The sequence below is a fragment of the Labrus bergylta genome, chromosome 7 (assembly GCF_963930695.1).
Source record: "Labrus bergylta chromosome 7, fLabBer1.1, whole genome shotgun sequence".
Taxonomy (NCBI): Eukaryota; Metazoa; Chordata; class Actinopteri; order Labriformes; family Labridae; genus Labrus; species Labrus bergylta.
In genome coordinates this window covers 3852596-3876816 of record NC_089201.1, presented here as the reverse complement: position 1 = coordinate 3876816, position 24221 = coordinate 3852596, and the positions used below count along the sequence as shown (strand labels likewise).

The 24221-nt window shown below is 41.0% G+C and overlaps 1 protein-coding gene across 1 annotated transcript in view; it reads left to right on the top strand.

The window, feature by feature from the left end:
* cdh13 (cadherin 13, H-cadherin (heart)) overlaps nt 1-24221 on the top strand; it is a 374372-nt gene that overhangs the window by 307047 nt on the left and 43104 nt on the right. The window contains exons 11-12 of the mRNA XM_020639134.3: nt 80-333; nt 23320-23462. Coding sequence (XP_020494790.1) covers nt 80-333; nt 23320-23462 — 397 coding nt within the window. The remainder of the gene's footprint in view (nt 1-79; nt 334-23319; nt 23463-24221) is intronic.

Below are 24221 nucleotides of genomic sequence, written 5' to 3'. Positions count from 1 at the left end.
GAATCCATTGGCAGTTTTCACACATGCACAACATCATCATCTCCCCTCTTCAACCTGACCAATCCTTGTCTCCCATCAGCCTCTAGACTACGAGGCCACGGCTTTCCACACGCTACTCATCAAAGTAGAGAATGAGGATCCTCTGGTTCCAGACGTTGGCTACGGCCTCAGCTCTACAGCCACGGTCCACGTCACAGTCCAGGACATCAACGAGGGTCCTGTCTTCTTCCCAGACCCCCTGATAGTCACCAGGATGGAAAACATCCCTGTGGGAAGCTTAGTGGCTTCACTCAACGCTACAGATCCAGACATACTACACATTCAGAGCATCAGGTAAGGAAGGAGCTATTGGGTGATTTCTTTAGAAAAGTTGTCAAAATTGGACATTTTTTTTTATTTGGAAATGATCCAATTGAAAGAATGGAAGAGAAACTTGTTTGTGTGTAGAATGTCTGCTGCAGCTCACGGCTAAGTTTCTTCAGTAATGCAATTTCAGAATTTTACTCTGCTCAGTTGAGCAACATAATAAAGTATTATTTTTTTGCTAATTCAGCCCTTTGAGCAGCACTTAAAGTTTACTTTCACATAGACTCAGTTTTATTGTGTCTGAGTGTTTGGGGTGATTTTGAAAATGAGATGTGCCAGATAATGAGTTGTCAATGATCGTCATTTTAGCTGGCTATAGGTCATCACTGCATGTTACAATTTTACAATGCGATATATTACACTTGATTGTCCACTTGGAAAATTGGTCTTGCAGGTGCTGCACACATTTACCTCCCTCCAACCCACATATTATCTTCACAGACCAACACAAACAACATACAGCAAATAGCACATTTCTAATATTGTACAAGAGCTACATGAAACACAACATAATCAGTGAAAAAGAGAAGAACACCTTGACGCTACTGCACACAGCCTGAAGAAAGATGATTTAAAATGTTTATCGCAGTAAGCACAAACAGTTCCAGGGGTTGACATTAAGCTAGATTTGCCTCTGTCCCTCTGAGGCTTTTTAAGACCACTGGCCCTAACATTGTTAATACGGCCCAAGGACATTACTTTGGATTTGGAAATAACAGTCGTGAATTTACTCATGAATTTGGCATAAACTACATTTTTAGCTGCTTTGGGTTGCAGCCAACTGCAGCGGTCTTGCCAGTGTGGGTGGAACTTTCTCTCTTCAGAGTGGAGGATGTAGGTACAGATGCACCGATTCACTCTTTTTCAGATCTGATTCCAATACTTATGAACATATCTATGGTCAACAGGGTACCCCGTGCACAGCCTAAACACGCTCCCAGGTGGTGCTCACGGTTGCAGGATCAAATCATGAAAAAACAGAAGTCCGTGGCACACTGAAAATAACTTCACTATATGTTTATTGTGCGCAAACAACGCGTTTCACCTGTAGCTTCTTCAGGTCCGCCCAGCACAATCACAGGGCATACATTACACAGGTGTGTTAAATGCAAGTGGTCACATGACAAATCATCACAATAAACTGCCACAAATGGAAACCTTCATGTGCGAACACAATTTATCAAGGTGCACACAGTGTGAGGAAAATCATTTTTCATAGTGCATCAACAATAGCATACAAATTCAAAGCATATTCACATAAGTACATATTCCGATACTGATTCCGATATTTGTATTATCATAGTTAATAGTGTTATTGTTGTTGTTGTTGGTAGTATGTGTAAGGCTACACCAAGCTGTAGTAAACCTGGCATTGGATTGTGCTGCCTTCACATACAAACAGGAAGCAGAAACAACCGTCAGGTTTTCAAAATAAATGTTAAACTGAAGTGTAAGAATTTTACTTCAGATCACATAGAAGGAGCTGTTCCATCTGGTCTGAACGTCGTCATGGAGATGATTTGTGGACACATCTTACAGTTCAGTTTGAATGTCTTCATAGTGAGACTGTGCGAGTCGATCATGTTTCAAGTGCCCAACCATCTTTCTTGATCGCTGACGAGGATCAGAGCAGACAGTCTGGTATCCTATCTGTAAATTTTGTCAATATCTGACCCGATACTGATATAAGATCGAATCGGTCCCATCTCTAGATGTAGGATGGGTTGGACAATACTCTCTTTGCTTGACTGAGTACAGACTGCTCAAATGTTGACTGTAGGGAGAGGTTTTCAGTCCTTCCCATAACCTTCATGGCAGTCTGTACCAGACGAGCAAGCTTAGCTTCCAATTTAACAGAGAGGAATGTACCATGAACACACTCTGTACCTGAGGATGCTTCCCAACACAGCCTGGTTAGTTAAAAACAGTATCCTCTGATACAGTCTGCACACTCTGAGCCTGCATGAAATATACAGTATCTGCTGTAAACACAAATCAAACCTAATTATCCACACGTCTTTCCGAGCTCATTAAGTTAACTAAGTGTACGCCTAAATACTGAAGGAAATATGATGAAGCCTCTGTGTCCTCTCTCGTGTCTGTGCCTCATTCACATCTCCTCCTTCACTCTGCTGCCTTTCTCAAATGTTTTCATGTTAGGCTGCTTTATTAGTTTGTGTTCTGCACGCCGATGAGAGATATTGCACGGACAACCAATATTTAAGTGGCACAGGTCAAAGCATCAACCCCAGTCAACTGAAATGTCCCAGAGTTGGCCAGCTCATTAAGTTTAATTCTGTTACAGAAAAAAAAACCTCTGTCAAATATCACCATCGTCATAACAGGAAGGCCATTAGTTTCACTATGTGCTACAATAAAAATGATTCCTCTAGCTGCCAGCGGGAGCTCTGTGGCGTGTGCTGCACTTCCTTTTACAAGATGGAAAAGTCATCATTACATTTATTGGCTTTCAGGCCTAATTTATACTCCATTTAGATCACTCTTTTTCTGCACCCCCGGAGTTATATGTCATGTAAAAAGAGCGCTAAGTAAACACATGGGGATAATAATGACTCAGGGAAATAAAAGTCACCGGATCGTGACTTAACTGCTCAAATTATTGATGCTGCTTTATGCGCTGTAAAATGCAATCACTGTGTCAGTATCAAATGCTACATAACACTGAGTTGTTCTCTCTGGATGTTGTCGAGGACTCAGGACCTGTGTCCATAAAGCTTTGATAAGTGAGTGTCTGAGTTCACCGCTCAGGTCACAGGAACACATCAATGTAAGATGTTAGGGAGCACAGACTAGTCTCTGAATACAAATACTGCTCAGCATGCTACCAGATTACACATTTATTTATTTATTATAAGAAAGGTCAGGAAAGAAGACCAAGATATGGAAAAGAGACAGAAAGAAGAAAACAGTGGAAGCAGAGATTAGAGCCAAATAAAGGTCACCCTTTAAGGAAGAATGTGCGACTTTTTGATCCAGTAGATGAGCACCAGCATGAAACCAAAACAACTATAGCTGCATTGTTGTTTTAGCATGCTAATGGTAGTGATCTTTATATTGCACGTAGCGTCACACTGCATGTAAATTTACATGAAATGACCGTTATCTTAAAACTCTTACGTGACATTGAAATAAGCAGTGAGTACAGTATGTTATTCTTCTTTTCTCTGGTCCCTCAATGAAACAACTTTTATACGCGAGGGGATGAGCCAGCCGGCCGTCATTTCCCTGGGTCATTATTATTTCCATGTGTGCACAGTTTATAATACAATGGCACAACGGCATGGATTCACAATGCAATGCATTTTTATAAAACAATGCCTAAGTTTGCACCACTATGCACATAGATTACAAATTCATGTGCACATTCTGACAACATGACAGTTTTTTATTCTTACCTGAGCCTTTGGGGGACTCTTATTCAGTGAAGGTCTGTCATTCTTCTTGTGGGGACTGGTTGGGCGACAATCAACCACCCTATGTTGATCAGCTGCCGCTGGTTTTCACCCGACCAAACCTGAAGTAACAAATAGTTTTGGAATCATTTTCTTATCTCTATATTTAGTCTTTGGAACCTCTTATCCACTTTCCCTTCAGCACCTGTTTATCTTTTATTTACAACATCCACTGCTTACCTGAGTTGCAATCCAAATGAAAAACTTCAGACTGACTCAAGACTCAGTTTCAGTGTTATGTTTTCATTGAACAACAGAATAACAAGGAGAATATTCACGAGTCACTCCAGTTAGAGGTGAACAGTTGTTGTCAGTTTGTGTTTTCTTTCTTTGACAGATACTCAATTTGAAAGTTCCTTTTTTGTTTTGTTTTTAACCGATATTGATTGCTTAAAAGCCTTTTCCAACATGTGTTGCTGCTTCATCTATCTATAGCAGTGAAGGGGCTCTGTGTTTTTGACATCTTCTGTGCATCTCCACCTGATATTTCAAGTCCCATATCTGCATCTTTCTATCTTTATCCTTGCTGCTCTGCCCCTCTCATCTTCGGTTTACATTTCTCTATTTATTGCATGGCGTCTGCCTTAGTTGCTGTTGCATCCTCTGACATTTTCCAGCAACAGTGACTTTGAATTGTCAGAACTGTGACCTGCAGACGGGTGGAGGACACTGTGAAAGACAGACATTTGCAGAGCTAGAAATAGGTAGAGAGCCAGCATAGAAAGTATATGAGAAAAAAAAAAAAGAAAAGATCTGTTTACCTTCCTCTCTCCTTTCCTGTCTCTGCATATCTGTGTGTGTGTGTGTGTGTGTGTGTGTGTGTGTGTGTGTGTGTGTGTGTGTGTGTGTGTGTGTGTGTGTGTGTGTCTCAGCAGGTCTCAGTGTGTCTGCCCCCAGGGATACGTAGGTCAAATGCATTTGACATGGAACACAATGCCCCGCTGGAGGAGTGGCACACACTGCCAAGCACACACACACACACAAACACAAACACATGCATGGTTTTATGTATATTTGTGAGGACAACCTTCATCTTTTTACACTGAACATTTGGAGGAATGAGGTACACTAACAGTTTCATTTCTTACACATTTGCATGTAGAGAAACAAAGGGGGTGCAGAGAGGATCCAACTGTTAATCTGTGTAAAGAACTCCATTTATGAACCGTTTGCATCACAGTGGGCCGCTAAGCCCTATGTGCACGGGTCTATTGTCCTGGTGGTCTCTCTGCGTTTCACCATAATTGCAGTGGTCACTCGTGTTCCCAAACCTGTGTAAATCGGCTTCGTGTGACATTTTCTGGAGAGCAGCTCGACCCAGAAATAAACAGAAGCAGCATGAAGGCAGGATTAAAATTCCAGTAGGAAATGAATAATAACAAAGTTTAATGCAAAAAACTGTGCAGTGCTACTTCACCTTTACTCATTGGTACAAGTAGCATTTCAGCCGATGTCATATTACAGGAGTGGGTTCAAGTATTTCATATTAAAAAAACACCAGCGGAGCTAATTAAATACAGGAAAAAGGAAACTTTACAGGTTCATCTTAATGACCTCAGACATTTGTACAGATGAATTGCATTGAAAGGTATTTATCAACATTTAATAAGTGTAATTAAAGTGTACAGATGTAAGTGCATATTAACCTCCTGAAATGTGAGCTATGTCTGAATAAACCTCCTTGAGATTTAATGAGCTGTTTAAACGACATATAGAGCTGGCTCACCTCAGGAGGAGAACAGTAACGTACTTACTTACAAGTTTAAAATTTATAAAAAGATTTTGCTTCTTCAAACTCCTGTGAGGAGTTCTTAGCTGACTGAAAGTCTTTCTAATGCCCTACTTAACCTACGTCAGCAGGAACAATGTTTTCCTCACCTGTGATGTCTGTCAGAGGGTCAGTTTCAGACAAATCAATTTACAGCACACAGATAAGAAAAGCGTTTTTTTTACATTTCCTGTGGAAAAGATTCCCAGTGAGTGATTTGCTGATTGGTTAAAAGACAGCAGAATGATTGTTTCCCCCATATTCCACTCAGTACCAGTTCATTTGTAAAGGGAAAGAGATGAAGGGGCAGAGATGTAAAGTTCCTCTCAGCAGCTTCAAGTTAAAAAAAAAAAAATTGTGTATTTTATGATGCATCTAAAGGGAGAAATGGGAAATAAAAGTAGGCATGCAATGTGAAAAAAAATGATGCATTAATATTGGACGTTAAATGCATCACGATTATGGCTGACAGCCCTGATATCAATACTTGAAACTGATCGCAGAATCTTCTACAATTCACTTAATGCAGCGCTTCCCAAACGTTTTGGCCAATAATTAAGGTGCTAGAGACATATACAGTATTATATACTGTATAACATGAGTCTCCATGTATAGACTTTAGAGTGGACATAGAAAACTAAATAGACACACAGGTGTGTTCACCTGTGTGTGTAAAGAGCAGCAGCCACATACATTGTTTCTGTCATGTGCAAACTTACATTTGAAGGATTTTTAATTATTCATTTCATTTAAATTTCACAATTAAGGATACGGTTTTATTTTAAATTGAACTCTTTGTATATATTTTTTACAAGAATGCTGAAAATACTGAATTTTAAATTATCTTGGTGGCCTGCGACCCCTCTGGGGACCCTGACCCCCACTTTGGGAACCACTGACTCAGCAGACGTTTTTATCCAAAGTGACGTACATCAGAGTGCAACCCAACAAAGATCTAGAGAGGAGGAACCAACATCAGTAAGAGCAAACAAACTGATTTCAGTCTGTCCGGACACACAGGTAGATTCAAATAACAAGAATCTAGTTTCCAGATGTGTATTAGTATTAGTACCTGTTTGATGCTGTCAGACTGCAGGATTTTACACTTCTGCATTGGCTTCATTTTTCAACACCGGAGGTTACTGCTTGGTGTGAACAGAGTAATTGTTTTGATCTAGAAATTTGCTTTGAAAGTGGCATAGTAAGCCTTTAATGGAGCAGCGTCTCACATTCACTTACACATTTACTTCTCCTGATTTTACTTTAAACTGTCTGCAAGGTAAAAGCCTATTTGTAAAGAAAGTAATTTCACAATCACCAAAATAAATCAGGTGAGAGAGCTAATTTCATTTAATCGCTGAGGAAAAACTCTTGATGTAGAAATGATAAAGAGTGAATTTGTTCAGTGAAACCCTCATTAGACGGGCTTTCAGGCCAGTGTGTAGATCACAGCAGTGAGGTGAGCCACAGCCTCTGCAGGTTACCTGAGGATACATGCAGGAAGGTGCAGAAACCTGAGAGGAGAACGCTGTTTATATGATCTAATGAGGTATAACTCACTTCACAGTATTAGTATCTAACCGCTTACAGAACTATCAACCTCTACAAACATTAATGTAAATGTTATTGGAGTAATTATCGCTCTCTTCACAACAATAATTGATTCTCACTGAACATTGGGACTGCAGGAACGTGCTTCACAGAGCGAGATGTGCTGCAAAGCTTCTCATGAACCAGGCTCTGAGCCCACAGCTGAGCTGAACCATGGAAGGGTTAGCTGGGGCTATCTCACCATCCAGGTCATGAGAGGAGCTTTCTTCACCCTTTTCTTGATGTTGCTTAGAAAAAGCGAATTTGCCTTTTGAGGCAGCAACAATACAGTCAATAGATAAATGAAATATGTTACCGTGTGATAAGACCTGAATGAACAGGAAGTCACCAACGATCTCATTGCACGTCTCCTTTCGTGATGTGAAGTGTTCCCTGGAAGAGATGTAATTAAATCCTAATGACAAAAGGTTTTTAAAAGACAAATAACATTATGCAACTATTATATGATGATTATTTTCACATTTTGAATATCATTCATTAAAACATTGCCTCAGGCTAGAAGAGTTACAATCATGCCTAGTCTTATTTGGAAGTGATGAAATAATTTTAAACTGAATCAGAGCAGGGTTTTTTTCTTTCTTGATTTCTCTGTGCAGCAGTAACACTCACCTGACCTCAGATAGTCCTCACAGTCACTGTAAAATCACAGAAACAGGGGAACTATGAGTCGTTTCAGGCTCTGGGGGGGATTTGTTTCATGTTTCTGCTGAAGAAGTTTTAAGCCCTCTTCTCTGGTTTAGGGTTTCAGTTGTTTGAATGAAAGTGCTGAATAGGAAAGTCACAGCACACAGAAGGAGAGACATGTCGGATGGGGGACTGGAGACATTTTCACATATGCAAACTTTAACATTTCAAGAAAAAATTTCAGGGAAGCATGCCTCTAAAATCTTTTTCACACATGCTCCTCACAGCAGGACACTACACCTGACAGGAGAGAGAGGGGGGGGGGAGGGGCTTCAAGAGGCAAGGCATGACATAAATGAAGGAATGCGGACGAAGCAACTCAGTCTGACACTATAATTACAATAATTGCCTTTATATCAATGCTATGTGTAGTTGTTACATTTAAAACATCAACAAAAGAGCGGAAAAGAACATAATGTGCAAATATCAAACATGAGGCAGTTGTAGCGCACATACACTTTATGGTCGTCTGCTGGTTGCAGGATATAAAAATCTCTCACTGTGAATTTTTCTGAATATTTCCTGTCCACACACAGCTCACGTCTTAAGTATCAGGATGTTCTCAGGAGTTGAGTTGAGTGAAAGTATCAGAGGAGAGTTGCACATTGACAAACGTTTCTGGTGAACTTGTGACTACACAAGTGTGTTTTTTTTTCTTCCTGCGTGGGCACTTGACTTTGAGGGAACCTCAGGCTGGTGTTGTACCCTGAACTTTGGAAGAAAGTTTCCTCATCAAGTTTCCTCTTAAAAGCCGAAATGATACCCCACTGTTTGTTCTGCTCTGGTGCCAATCCTGTAGGATGTGAAGAGGGGAGCAAATAATCTGAAGTGTCATTAAGAAAGTTTGGCTAATCTAATGAGGTCTCATTTCACGTGACAGGACTCTCATCGTTTCAACAAGAACTATTTACACTGCAGTAATTGGTGCTTGATGGGGAAAGGAGACTGTGTTTTCAACAGAAAGTAGAGAAATGGACCGGCAATAGATCAACCAGAGGCGCTGCATGAAAACAGGCATGGCAGGCAGCTGCTTGGGGCCCCAGACCAGTAGGGGCCTTAGAGGACTTATCCATCTAGCAAAGAAAAAAAGATGAAGAGGAGTAAGCATCGGGACATGATGGTGATGAACGCTGGTCGGAGGGGGCCCCCAAATTATTTTTGCCTAGTGCCTCAACAGACTCTAGAATCGGCACTGTGCGCAACACAGAACCACAAAGCTTAATTTCTCTGCACATATGATGCTAACATTTTCTCTTCTTCCTTGAATACTCTGTTATTTCTTGATTTTTGATGTAGTGTGGTTAGTGGTTTATTTTTCAAAGAGAGCATAGTAACAATTTCCCACTTCTCTCCACTGAAATTATAGAACAGGCGGAAGTTAGCCTGACATTTCTAAAGAATTTAAACCACACCACGGGAAGCTGTGAGCATGGTAAGAGGGTCTAAAAGTCTAAAAAGATGCTACCAGCCCAAATCAAACATCGACTTGCACCTACATCCCAGTGAAGCCACAGTCTTCAGATCTCTTTTCTGTTTGTTTTTCTCCTTGCTTTTGAAAATAAGGAGACTTCCAAACAGTTTTGCCATGTTTTATTCAGTATCTACTTGTCTACTTTCACTCCTCACTTTGGTCGTGTTCAACTTCAAAGGAGCGAGACTTAAAAAATCAGGCGGGGCGCTGGCATGTCTATGAGAACTGGCAGGTTGCTTTGACGGGTCGAGAAAAGAGGAAGGATGACGGAGAGCATGTGAGGGCGAGAGGTGTTTGATGTTTACAAAGCTGACCTTTCAGAGGTCAGACAGTCTGATCACCTTCAGATCTACCTGAAATTGTCCCTGGATGTGCAAGATTTGAGGAGAGATGACAGCAAGACATAAAGCACTCGAGGGAGGATGTAATGTTGGGAAGCAGCCAGCAAAGAGTGATTCACCCACTGATGGTTTTTAAAAAATATATAATACGACTGTCATTAATGATGATTTGATTGGCTGAGAGCGGTCTGCAAATGAGTCCCGGCAGATTTGCTGGGTCAGTTAAACGTTGCAGTTTTTGCAAAGTGCACAAAGCACAACGTAATGGGACTGGAGCAGGGAAGTAAAGAGGAAATCAATAAAACTGCTGCAGAACTTTGGCTAACTAATTCCAAAAGTTATCCCAGAGTTCAAAGTGGTCATGCACACACACCAGTAGAGCACGATTTTGCTAGAACAGGCTTGCAAAAGAGTGGCAGCTAAATGGATTTTGCCTACAAGCGCTCTGGCTCCCCCTCTCCTCTCTCCTTCTCTCTCCTTCTCTCTCCTTCTCTCTCCTCTCTCCTTCTCTCTCCTTTTAACATCACATTAGAAATTAATCCTGCAAAAGAAGCCAAAACAGCAAAGTCAGTAACAAGGTCAGTCATACAAGCTAACAAATATTTAGGGCGTGAAGAAGACAGCTGCTTTAAGGAAGATGAAGAAGTGGGATAATGTTAGACAGCGGTGAAGAAGTTAAAGGATGAAGTGTGATGAGAGGTGACTGACACCACAGTGAATAAATATTAATCATTTAATTTAGCTTGTAAGGTTTTGTATTCCTGAGTGAATCAGATATTGTGATGTATCATCTTAAGATTGTCGAGCAATATATAATTATCGCAGTATCCCTATATCCTATTATATCCTATATATAATTCTCCAGTGTACTCCATTATGACTGTGTCCATCATCAAACGTCTCATTATAGGCGATAGACACACAGATTCTGTTTTAGGCAGCACTGCATGATCTACAAGCTTTAAGTGAGACGTCATGAAGAACTTCAAGTTTCTCTTTTTCTTTTGCATGCCTCTTTGTAGAGCTAACAAACAGGCGGAGTCATGAGGCTTCCTCCACATCGTCTCTCTTTCTTCTGTCCCTCCGGGATGTGGACGGGGGGTTGATCGCAGGTTAATCAGATTTTTTAGATGCGTCTCTCCTGTCTAGCAGCTTTAGTAAAGGCGCGCTGAACGCGTGGTACAGGAGGGATGGTGAGTGTGTGGGAGAGAGAGAGAGTGGGAGCAGGAAGAGGCTTTAGTCACACAGTCGGTTTGCCAGGAAATAATTAAAACAACCCAAAAGGTGCCAAGAGGAGCAGGGAGAGCGAGAGTGCTGTGAAGCAAAAGTAAATTGCTTTCCTCCTGTTAATTACAGGGTTATGGTTTTCAACTGATGCAAAGAGGTGCTACTTTGCACCTTATTATGATAATAACTTTTGTTCTGTTTGGTGTTACTCAAGCTTGCTAATTTATGAAAATGATGCTGCTCTCATTGTGGAGGACACGCCGGCGTGGCTGTGTGTGTATGCGCAGATACAGTCGTGTACATAACGAGTGCGCCTTTCTCTGTGCACTCATGTGTCAAAGAAAGTGTCCTCACATACCCCTCTCTCTCCTCCTGCCAAATATTGACAATCAAAAGCTTTCATTTCCATCTTTGATTTTCAGCCCACTGTCTCTGCGCTCGCTGTAGCTCTTCAGTCGACACAGTGGGTCTTTGTTCAGCGTACTCAGCGGAGCGTCTGCAGTTGCCGAGGGGAGCTGGCAGCGGGGTCTCCTTCCAGACTTTACCTGGCTCACAGTACACAACAGTCAACAGACTGAAGAGGAGGGAGTGGAGCCTCTTAGCCCTTTTTGAGGTTGAGTAAATGATAAATGAAGGGATCGAGTCCATTGTCAGGATTAAAAATATGCTGACACGGTGGATCAGTAAGTGTAAAGAGAAGACAGGCAGAGCAAGGAGACTGTCTTCTCTCCTGTGCCACATACTGAGATGTGCCAGAAGGAAATCAGAGTGCATCGACTGAAGCACTCAGAACATTCAGAGAGAACTTCTGAAAGAGTTTGAGACTTTCTTTTTTTCTTGTGATCCTACAAGCTGTTCCCTGCCTACTTGAAGGTTATGCTTTGGCAGGAACGTGTTCAAGACTTAAAAAAAAAAAAAAACAGGAAAGAGTTTTGATGGTGTGAATAGATTTCTTTTTTTCTGAGCCGACATGCCATTCTAATGCTAATTAAACTTCTCAAACTTTGCATGACCATGGATATGCAAACACAAAAAGAAAGCACATTCCTTAAGTGAAATGACTCACTCCAGGTCGTTCCTTTTTTTTTTTGAATACATAGCTGGCTAACACACACACACAAAGACAGACCTTGACTCATTCTCTTGTGCGGATGATTGATGTGTCACGCTCCAGTGTTTGCTTTCCCCCCTTCCTCAGCGCTGTCACATTTATTTGCCGTGTATAGACCTGCTGCACGGTGCTGATACAGAGCAGGAATAGGAAAAGGTGTGACACGGGTCATTTGTCCACATGGCCTGGAGCCGTGGTTAGCCAGGACCTGGTTCCTCAGCTCAGTTTAAGGTTTGAGATCCGACCCAGAGCTGCTGACTGAAGGTTTTTGTGGGCAACCCCAAAGGACCTCTTTGGGGTTGCTCTGTCGTCTCTCTGTGTTTCTTTGAAATGCAGCAGGTTTTATTTCTTGCTCACCCTGTTAGAGTGATGGCTCCTTCCTACTAAACAACAAGCACCACAGTCTCTCATGTATTTGGCTAATGGTACTTTGTAGAGCAGAAAAACAAATGTGCATAATAAACATAAAAAAAAGAAATCCTGTGGCTCTCATCTCAACTAACGTATTAAGAGTCTAACAGAGTGTAATTATCTTGACATTTTAAATGTCCATAAGGAGCGAAGATGTAAATATAAGACGGCAAGTGTACTCCAAATACCTCATTGTGCAAATTCAGGATTCTTTTGATACAGTTCACAGTGTGAAGAAAAGCACAAAGGTTCAATATCATGTAGATCATGTTTCCACGTCAGAGGACAGATGACTGAGACCTTCGGTGTTGTAAAAGTAAATCCAACAATAACTCTTCTTTCAGCTCGGACTTTGGTCTGCTTCACCCTGAGACAAATATCAGACTCTTTGGTAAGTAAATGCTAACCTTTGAGCGCCAGCCAGTAGAATAAGTAAGGTATAAGTTAGCGTACAGTTGATTTTACAGCTCATCCCGACTCCTTGTCGATGACGGCCTTGGCTGGAGGGATTTTCTGAACCTGTTTTTGGTGGTTAGAGGTTAAACGGTAACATGGTATCTTAGCAACACTTTGGGGAAATGTTTTCACATTGGCACAAAATACTAGTATTTAGAAGTGAACTGTTTAAAATGTGCAGGTCAAAGGTCACTGTACTCTCTCATAGCACAGCTCTTGGCTTTAGAATACATTTTTACTTTTTAAATCATAATTTCACACGTTCGTATAAATCGTAAAAAAGTATAATAAATAAGTCATAAAAAAAGAAAAACTTTTCTGGATGATCTTCTGTCCCATTCAAGACATCTCAGGAACACCGGGATGGGATTTCTTCACATTTTTCAACTTATACTGAAGGATGAATGTGGTCAGATTTTGATGGCCATGGGGGGGGGCCCATAACCAGCGTTCATCTCCATCATGTCTGCCAGTGTCACGATGCTTCATCCTCTACCTCTTTTCCTTTTTTCTCTCCTATAGATGGATGATTCTCATTCATTTCTCTTTGTTGACATTTATTGACAAATGTAGTTTTTCACAGAAATAATGCAAGGCAACAAAAACAAGTGCTGTCAGATGGGGCCCCCTTAGGGATGATTCCTACTGTCATTGCAAAATTTGCACAATTAGGCCGCTGCTCTGGTTTAAAGTTTTTGAGCCCTCAGGGGCCCCCTACTGGTCTGGGGCCCCAAGCAGTTGCCTGCTTTGCCTGTTGACAAGCAGCGCCTCTGCACTGATGAAAGCTTCTTATTATTCTTATTCTTATTCCATTGCTTTTTTATGGTTACACTGGTCTTCTGTAGCAAACACAGATACTGTACATATATGCTGTAATAATTGTCGGATGCATAAGACTACAATGTCATTCTAGTCTTCAACTTTTTATTCTTTTGTTGAGTTGGTGAGAGCAAAGCAAAAACAGAACTGCAGGTTTGGATGACAATGTGGTGGTAACTTGACACCAGGAGTGACTCTTGTAGCATATTTCTGTTAAGTTAACTCATTTTTGACCACTCTAGTACTCATAATTCCCTTGGACCTCAGGTCACATGTCATTTATTAATGGCTCAGGTTTGGTTCCAAATTGATGTAGGCAGTGGCTCAGTTCTTTGCACTGAGCTTTTTGGGTGAAGGTTTGATGTACTGAAGCCGTACAGGACTCTGGCTGGCACCTCAGATGACACCACTATCAAAGGAGTACTTCTGAGAAAAGACCAGTGGAGTGGGTGATGGAGAGAGGGGGGAATTAGTTTTCATTACACACTTATTCACAGTTCCAGTTTCATGCGTCCCATTCTTATCTTCATTTTTCGATCCCATTTCTTATCTCCCTGGCCCTGCTCTGCCTGATTCTCTCCTCCTCCTCTTGCTTTGCCAGTCGAGCATTTGGATTAAGAGTACAGTCGTTACAGGCAAACACACATTGACACAACCCATGTGCTTTTTTGCTGTGTGTCTCTTGATTGATGTTCTCGTATCTTTTGCTCACATACACAGGGCTGCTTTCAGATAGAAACACACCATTAACATTGGCTCTGTGCTGTCTCTGTTCCCTCACTAAGTCAGACTCCAATCACTGGAAGATCTTGCTGGCAGGAAAGAGAGAAGAGAGTGATAGAGGGACAGATAAAGACTCAGAGATAAAGCTAGAGCCAGCTGAGACTGAAGACGGAGAGAACCATGGAGAAAGTTAAAGAAGCGGGTGACAGATTGGGGAGAGTTGCATAATAGGTTTTCCTGTTGTATCCTGCCATTGCCATGCAAGTTTATAAGTACACTTGTCTAAGTTGCAGAGCGCTGCAGAAAAGCCAAAAATGGGAACACTAACACTTAAAATAGCAAGGCTAAGCTCTTGTGTAGCGCTGGCGGTGTGTGCGTGTTAAGAAGGGCATAAGTGAGAGAAAACAGAGTTTGCATTAAAGTGTTGCATAAATGGAATTCAGCTTCATAATGGAGTTTCCTGAAAGGCTTATCTAATAAAGTGACTAAACGCAGCAGCAGCATGTGACCTTCACCTCTCTTGATACACACGTATACTCACAACTATTAAGATATTCAAATGAGATGCTTTCCCTCTGCGTCAGACAGCCTGAATCATTATGCTTAAAAGCTGTGCACAAACACCTGGGAGTCACATGTTGCACCAGTGTTGTTGTTTGACACTGATCTCTGTCTCATTATGCATCGCTATCTCTGACTTACTCCTGGGCATTTTAAATCAGCCAAACAGTAGTGAAGCACGTAGCACTGTCATCACTCCTACCTGTTTTTTATTATCTTTGAACAAACTCACAAACACCTGAATATAAAGCGATGCCTGCAACACCTTGATATATTGAGATAGGAGTGTTGTCACTAAAATGAGAGATTCTTTTTTCTTTGTTGACATTAAGAAAAATAAATACAATAAAAAAATAAAAAAAAATCTATGGATAAGAGTGCTGCGCGGGTTCTCGATCAAGCTGAACAGCAAACAGGTGCTCTCTGAGGAGGCGGGAAAATGAACGATGAAAACATTGTTGATGTGTTTGTCGCTTGAGAGAAAAAAATTAATCTGACCAGTATGGTAGGCAAACACAAAAAGATATCCAATGCACTCTGTTGTGTTACTGAAATAAACGCCTTGATTAGTGCATGGTGCACTTTCTTAACTTTATAGGTAAAGTTAAGAAAGTGTGGCAGACAGACGCTCTTCATCAGGGCCTGAGCCTGATGGAGCGTTAGAATCTGGATGTATTTTTGTGTCCATGACACCTGTCACTCATCTACACTTCAGAAGTTAATGGAAGAGGAGGCTATACTGTGTTTAAAAAAAAAAAGCTCGTAGAGATACAGGTGAAACATCTGCATTGATTTTATTCTCAACACTCAGTCATCCAGGATCTGACTTTGTAACCGGCTTCTGTATGTCATATTATTTTCATACATGTTTATATAACTAAAGTCTCATTTTGACTCCTTCAAAACCTTGGCTGCCTGACCCTGAGGTTGGAGACTTGTGCTTCAGTACACCTAACCTATTTACCTGTCAAAGTCAGTATATTAATGACGTGACCATGCAGCCATCCCAAGCTTTTTTAAGGTGATATTGTGCAACTTCATGATTCACGTTCAGAGAGCGAGGTGAGGGAACAAATATCCATCACCCCCCTGGATATCTGCACTGACTCAGCAGAAAATCAGACTCAGCTTTACGGGGAGAGATGGATGAATTCAGGGAACGCTTCGGGAGTTTATGTGGGCTCTAACCTGATCCGTCGTGTCTGTGAATATTTGACTGAGCGCTGAACAATTGATGCATGCATGTCAGTGTGTGTGTGTGTGTGTGTGTGTGTGTGTGTGTGTGTGTGTGTGTGTGTGTGTGACTACCACTGTGCAGTGTGGCCTGAATTGAAGAGAAATGAAAAAAGGGAATATCTAATCGTCAAACACTTGAGGCTACAGGCAGTCTATAATTATTTTAAAATCCACGATTGCATGTCTCACTGATGCCTCTTATACAGATTAAGTGTTTAACTCTGAGAAACAGCATTGTCCTACATTTTCATGGCATTCTTTGGACATACAGAAATATCTTAAAATCGTTTCCCTCTGAACCTCGGTGCAAACTGCAATAGTATAAAAAAATGGAAAATATAAAGTTCAAATACAGATATACAAATATTATGTGCAATCAAAACATGTGCATGGACTTACATGACACTGACTAAGTGAATAAGATAGTGGTCCAATGCATTTTGTCAGATGCTTCCATGATGCTGATAGGTTTGATAAAAAAAGGTTTTCTCTCAAAGACATTATTTGTGATCTTTTCAAAGCTACACTAGTCTTATTTATTTTTTTAAACCTTTTCAGCATCTTCTAAAATTGGCCTTAGAAATTCTTATCCAGACAAACGTTGACAAAAGATCAGGCTATTCGCGAGCGGTGTGGACCACTAGCACAAATCATGTGTCTTTTAAAAGCTAACAATTGGTTCTTTCGGGATGTGTTTGACGTCTTACAAAAATTGTTAAAATGTGCGGACTGCAGCTGATATAATGCAGGGCTTTACTGCTTGCAGTAATAATTTAACTGACAATCTTGGTAACAAAAGAAAACAGTCTCTCATCAGCTCAAAAACTTCCTTCTCCTGTCCTCTCTCTCACACCTGCCCTACTCGCCTCAGAAAATCAAGTCAGTGACTCCCTAGCCATTGGGCCTGCGACCAGTAGGGCTCGCTCTCTCTCTAGCTTACAATACAACCTATCAGGGAGGTGTTGCTATAACATTACTGTTTTATGTCTCTGGCTTTGTGTCACATCTAATTAGCCACATCAAGAGTCAGACAGATTCATCAGCCCCTGCCTGCTGCAAACTCCTCTGTATCCACTTTTAGTGTACATACAACCCTCTTAGTTACACATGCAGAAGCTATTCCTGTCTAAACTCTGATGGCAGCTATAAGAGCTCAGAGTAGTTGTAAGGTCGTAGCCTAGCAGTCCAACGGCCTGGTCTCTTTAACATAGGTTCACAGCTTGTGCCTGATGATATGCACTCTCTGCCATTCAAGATACATTCAGGAGAAATCACTTCAGTATAATGGGAATCATTTCAGACACTTATGTGTTGTGTCAGACACTTGTGTGCTATGTTTTAAGCTTTCTTTTGCAGGTTTAAAGTGGATGTGTGTGCTGTTGTGTTTGTGGGCTGTCTCATTTGATGACTTATTAGTTTGTCCCTTCTCTGCTTTCGGAGATAAACACGTATAACCAGATATGAATATTCCTAATGGCTTTTTAATGTCTTTCTAATTTGCCCTTTAAAAGGCTCTAATGGACTGTCCCCATGTTTGCACGGAGAGGAGGAACAGTGGAGCTGACTCATGCAGCGGCTACCTTTGAGTCTGAAGTAAAGCAAACAGAAGCACTACACTCCTTCTGATCTATGAAAACAACCCCGCTATACCCAGATATGTAACGCTACAGCCTGCAGAGCTCCATTGTACTCGTGTGTCAGCTATGAAATATCCCACATGTCTGAGATTACGTTCCCAAGGTTTAAGCTTAAGACTGATTCTATAAGTTTATGAAGGATAATAATACTGAATATTTAAGGGAACATTTTAGGGATTAACAAAGGCTGCTCCAAACTTCAGTTCCTGCTTGAAAAGTGGATAGTTGTATTTCAGTATGAAAGATGTAGTAAGGAATCAAACCTCAAAATGTGACATTCAAATGTTTCACTGACCTTGTAGTTGCTGTTGATGACTCTCGTGGTAGTAATAGTTGTCACAACCTCGCTTGATAGTATGCAACATAACAGGCAGATAGTCAACAACATTATGCAATATATTTTAATTAAATTATTTAGATAGATAGTTTTATGCCTGTTAGGAAGTCAGTGTTGAGTGTGTGTGTGTGTGGATGAATGAGTATATGTCTACAACACAATACAATACAAAGAAATGCTGATGGCAGTCTGCAGGCCATGAAGAAGACTGAGCAGGTCTGCTTTATCGCCTCCTGAAACCAGCCTGCTCAGGTGGGCTGCATTACAGATTCCTCTCAGACTAATAATAATAATAATAATTAATATATAAATTATAAAATATATATATATAAATATATAATAAATTATAATAAATTATAAAAAATCATAGTATATCAAGTTGTATATATGTATGGAAAATCATTGGATTGTAAATATCAAATATAGTATCATAAATATAGTATAGCAAATTGTATATAGATAGATTGTATATATAGAGAGATTATAAGGAACACAGGAATTTTATTTAATAAATATTAATTATTGAGCTGTGGAAAAGGAGTAGGATTAAATAAGTTGTATACTTCTTCCTACTCCTTTTCAGGCATGTCAATTGAATATATTTAACTTTCTTTTTCTTCTTTTTTTGTGAAATAATTTGAACATTGTTTTTTGTTTATTGTATTTTTCGTGCTTTTCATTTTGTTTTGTATTTTTGATATGTTTGATTTTATTTGATATGTCTGAAATAAATTTAATAAATCAATCAATCAAGACTAAACCCACAACAAGGAGAACAAAGCCAGGAAAGGGGAGAACATACAGTTAGAGATGCCAACCCTGAGGCTGTCACCCTGAGGTGCAGATCAAAGAACTGAACTCTGGTCCGCTTTATAGATCAAAATAGTGACAAACTGCGCTGCACTTTAGGATGCCATTCTTTCACCCTCTCCTGTTGTTTACCTTCTGCTCATAGTGCAGCATTAGGCTGGAGCACATGAGGATATACCGTACATTAAAACATACCTATGTGTTTGTTAACAGTGGTTATTACTGGAAGGGAAAGTGTGTGTGTGTGTGTGTGTGTGTGTGTGTGTGTGTGTGTGTGGCGCAGAGGGGAAAGGTGTTTGCTGAGGTTGATTGCTAAGTCATTTCCCAAGGCTTTGTCGCGCTCCGTCAGCCGAAGAGCTCCATTTCTAAGACATTTTGTCTACTGCTTAGCACTCGGGCAACGAACGGCCTTGTTGTGAAGGAACTCTGTCATGGTGTGTGTGTGTGTGTGTGTCTGTGTGTGTGTGTGTGTGTCTGTGTGTGTGAGAGAGAGTGTGTGAGAGTGTCTGTGAGTGTGTGAGAAGCTTCCTATGTGTTTCACTTTTATGAGTCACATTTCACAGAACAACAGCTTATATCGATACATCAAGTGTGTATATTTTTATAGAGAGATAGATAGATAGAACTCCAAAATCAGTCACTTGGGACATCAAAAAAACAGATTCAAGCCCTGTCCAATCACAATCCACTAGCCATCAGTGGCCGGCTAAGTGGACACATCACCGGGGTCATGATCTGCTCTTTACAGCGTTCTTTTTTTTTTTAATAAATGATGGCGTATCTCACAAGATTTTTTGGAGAGGTCCTTCATTATCTTCAAACCTTTGCCCTGCAGTGCTGTAGCTGCAGACACCCACACAGACATACACGCACAGACACACAAAGGGATAACTCTGGGATGCATTGTTTTTCCATCCAACTTTCTTTCAGTGAACAAATCTTGGACAAACTTGTTATTGCAATGATGAGGTTTCAGCCATAGCACTTCCTGTGGATGTCCTGCTGTGGCAATCATAGCCCTACGATCATATATAGGGAGAGGATTATGGGTTAGGTTTAATTTAAAGCCATGTAGTGCACAAGAAGCCGCAATTTCATCCTCATATCCTTATAGTATGATAGGCCCTAAATTCCATCTCTAAGTTCAGATTGGGACACACACCTGTAAATACAAAGCTTGATCCAAAGGCACCTGGACTGGTTGAAGATCTTGAAGACGTTTCACATCTCCTCTGAGTCTAGTTGACGGGGCTACAAATTTAAAGGTCCCATATTATGCTTTTTCTGGTTTTATATGCTCTTTAGTGTGTTTTCCAAGTGTCCTGTGCATGTTTAAGCACATCTATGTGCAAAAATTCAAAGTCTGCGGAAATGCGGCTTCTCCTACATCCTCCTGTTAGCTGTAGCATTAGCCGCATGTAATGCTCGGTTCTAGCCCCCCTCCATAAAGATTTGTCAGTCATTGTCAGTGTGAGATCACTGATCTAAGTCCATTGGCTCGTTGTGGCAAGCCCTGCAGCTCATGTTGAAATTTCCGAGACGCGTGCTGAGCAACTGACCAATAACGACAGAGCGGATCGGCAGACCAATCAGAGCAGACTTGGCCCACGTGGGGTCTAACAGTGTGGGCTCAACAGAGTGCAGCTGACAGACTCAGAGCGGAGAGGGAGCAAGGAGGAGCAGTACATGAAAACAGTGCCTTTATTAGAGAGATAGGACAGTGGATAGTTGGAAATCATGGAGAGAGAGAGGTGGGAATGACATGCGAGAAAGCAGCCGCAGGTCAGATTCGAACCCGGGCCGCCCACTTGAAGGACTACAGCCTCCATACATGGGGCGCACACACTAACCACTGCACCACTGCACCACTAGCACCTCTTATTATCAGTTTTAATACACATAAATATAGAATCCTCATACATCTTGATAGTATTGTTTCAGATTGTACAAACTAATCTGACAGTATATTGATTATAGCTCATCTCATTTTAGTCAAGTCTTTGAAGAGTGACATTGTAGATTCATCCGTATCTGAAAAAAAGAAAGACAGAGACCGAATGTTTTCAGACATATTGTACTTGAAGGACTCTCGCCTAGACTCTTTTATTCATTCGCAGTGGTTGGTTTTCAAGGTAACTCTGCTGAGCTGCTTCTCTTTGAAAGGATAGATCATGTTCTGTCTCGGTGAAGTCTGTCTGATTGTCAGGGGGAAAAAAGACACTTCTGTACAGTGCTATTGAAAGCTGTTTTTGATAGACATTGGAATCAAACCCAACACAGCAAAAGTACAACATTAGTTATTATTTTTGGTCACAGTTTTCAGTTCTGACGGCATGGCCCATTTTTGTATCCCATTCTTTGGAGTTTAAGGCCATTTTTACAGGAATAGCAAGGGGTTCAGAAAAACTGTTTTTTTTAATTATTCTAAAACAATTTCTTAATTTTAATTTTCACTAAAACAACTTTTCCATTTATAAAAATTCTTGTTGTATCATGTAAAGTGTGGGTGAAAAAGTAACATCACACTCCCGATGAGGATTTTGAAGTCAGTTTCTCTTTACTCAAGCAGAGCACAGAATCCCACACAACACAAAGTAGTGGGAGAGGAGCTCCCCGAATAAAGAGAAGTCTCAGTATTTAAAGGGCACATATTATGAAAAATCCACCTTGTACAGTGTTGTTGAACATATATTTGGGTAACCTGAGTGTCTACTGACCCACAAAATGTGAAATAAACCCTCTGTCCTTTGTTTGTGGTCTGCACAAGTCTTACAACACAGAGAAAAATGCTCCATTTCAAATGTGCTCTCCTTGTGATGTCACAGTGGGATTCTGGAAACAAAAAAATCCCCTCCCCTCCCCTGGTGTCTCCACCCATGGACTCCACCCCTAGCCTAGAACAAAACTTTTGCTGCCATTTTTATTCCCACTACAGAGGAGTGATGTCTACTGGGAAAACTGAGGGGGGGGGGGCGCTCTTTGCATTTAAAGAGACGCACACATCAAAACGGAGCGTTCTGAGAGAGCAGGTTTATACAGGGTCACAAACCTCCTCTGGTGCTTGAGTCATGTTATATTTTGACCAAAGTACAGCACAGATGTTTCATTTAGACCACAGGGGACTGTTTGAAAAGGTGTAAAAGGGGGATTATATGTCCTCTTCAAGCACAATACAGGTAACACTTAACATACGTCATGCTACTTAGCAACAGAGAAGTTATCTCTTCTCTGAGAGGCCCGGTTGTACCATCTTTCCACCATCCCCAAGGACACCTGCTTACTCCCACTGATCTTTCACCCACTGACTTCTAAAAGAACAAGACACTTAATCATTGTATGAGCATAGCACTCAGTTACACACTCAGTATTTGTCCATCATAAAGTCTCAGTGAAAAGAAGGCAGTGTTTAAGTAGACCAGCTGTACAAATAGGAAGACATTCATATTTAGGCTAAATATTTTTCACAGACACTTAGAAATGGGTGGTAGAGCATTGATATTTAATTGTGTACTGCAACTGAGTTTGATAAGCTGCTTTGTCTTTTCCCGGTCTGCATCATGCAGGGATCAGCTGATGTCTGCCTGTTCACGTCAGCAGCTCCACTTTAGTTAACATTACAGCCTGCTGCAGTCTGTGAACTTAGCAAACCTCCGTAAGTGTTTCCATTTGAGTGGGTGACACATGTAAAACGATATTTGCAGAGAGTCATTTTTATGTTTACCGTTTTCTCTTCCTTGTCATCATGCTCAACACTGAAGCCAAAATGTCCCCACAGCGATGATTTGAGAGACGGCGGTGCTTCCTCATGTTGCTGCCTCTCCTCACCGCTCATCGTGTTAAAGTAATATGTGTAATCTGACGTCACTGTTGTCAGCTATCCCCAGCTTTAGCACATGGTGATTGGATACAAAGTCAAGAGGAGGGGTGTCCTTATCTCAGCACTTGGACTTACAGGCACACATACAAACGGAGACAATTAGGAGAGAGATCAAATGCATGGAAGCTAGACCGAAGAACTGAAATTCACAAGAGCTAGTTGAATCTCTACTTATTATATAGGTAACGACTTTATAATTAATATTCTTTAAGATGTAGTTGGGAATCTGATGTCCTAATAAACTGTATGTGAAAACCTTTGTGTGTTGTCTGTTGACGTTTCTGCAGAGTTTCCCAGTATGATGCCTGGAGGCTAAAAATATAGGACCAAAATAAACATCCAACTTGTATATGTTCTGGTATGTGTGAACTTCTTACCTACTTTATCTACCCTCTCTCAGGTACGCTGTCCTGCGAGACCCAGCAGGCTGGTTGAGTGTGAACCCTGTCAGAGGAACTGTCAACACGTCGGCCCCACTGGACCGCGAGTCTCACCATGTCCATGACAACAAATACACAGCTGTCTTCATCGCCACAGACAACGGTATGTGTCAGATACCCCACTGTAAATGACATGATATAATATTACTTTTTAAATCACATATCGCAAACAACTCATAAAACCTTCAGTTCAGTAAACGTCCTTTTGCTCCCTTTCTTGAATAAAAAAAATTGACTATTTTTAAGTTAATCAAAACTGAATTAGTTTACAAAACACTTTTTTTTTAAGCGCAAAGATGACATATCAAATGTTGAAAGTGAGAAATGTCATAGGGTTTTGAAAATGATATGCCCAAGGTTAATTTGATGCCACCAACACACTTCATAGAGGTTGGGACAGTAGCAACAAAAGAATAGAAAAGTATTGAAATGCTTAAAGAAAAGACCTGATGGACCACCCTGCAGGTAATGACACAGTTGAAAGCCAGCATCCATGATGGTTAACCGGTGCATTAGTGCACATGACATGGGTCATATGCACATTTGGGGTGGCAGTAGTTCAGTCTATAGGGAGTAGGGTTGGGAACTGGAGCATCGCTGGTTCAAGTCCCGATGCGGACCAAATATAGAAGTTGGTCTGGTAGTTGGAGAAGTACACCTCCTGAGTGCTGCCGAGGTGTGAGAAGCACGTCTCTCAATAAGAGAGTAAAACAGAGTTTTCCTCAATTTGTGAAAATTCATGAAGTAATGCAGGCACCATTGAGGCTGAACCATACTCTGGAGCAACATGTGCAGCCAAACAGACAACTAATTTTTCAGTGAAGGCCCTGCTCATTTCAGCGAGACAATGTCAAACCATTTG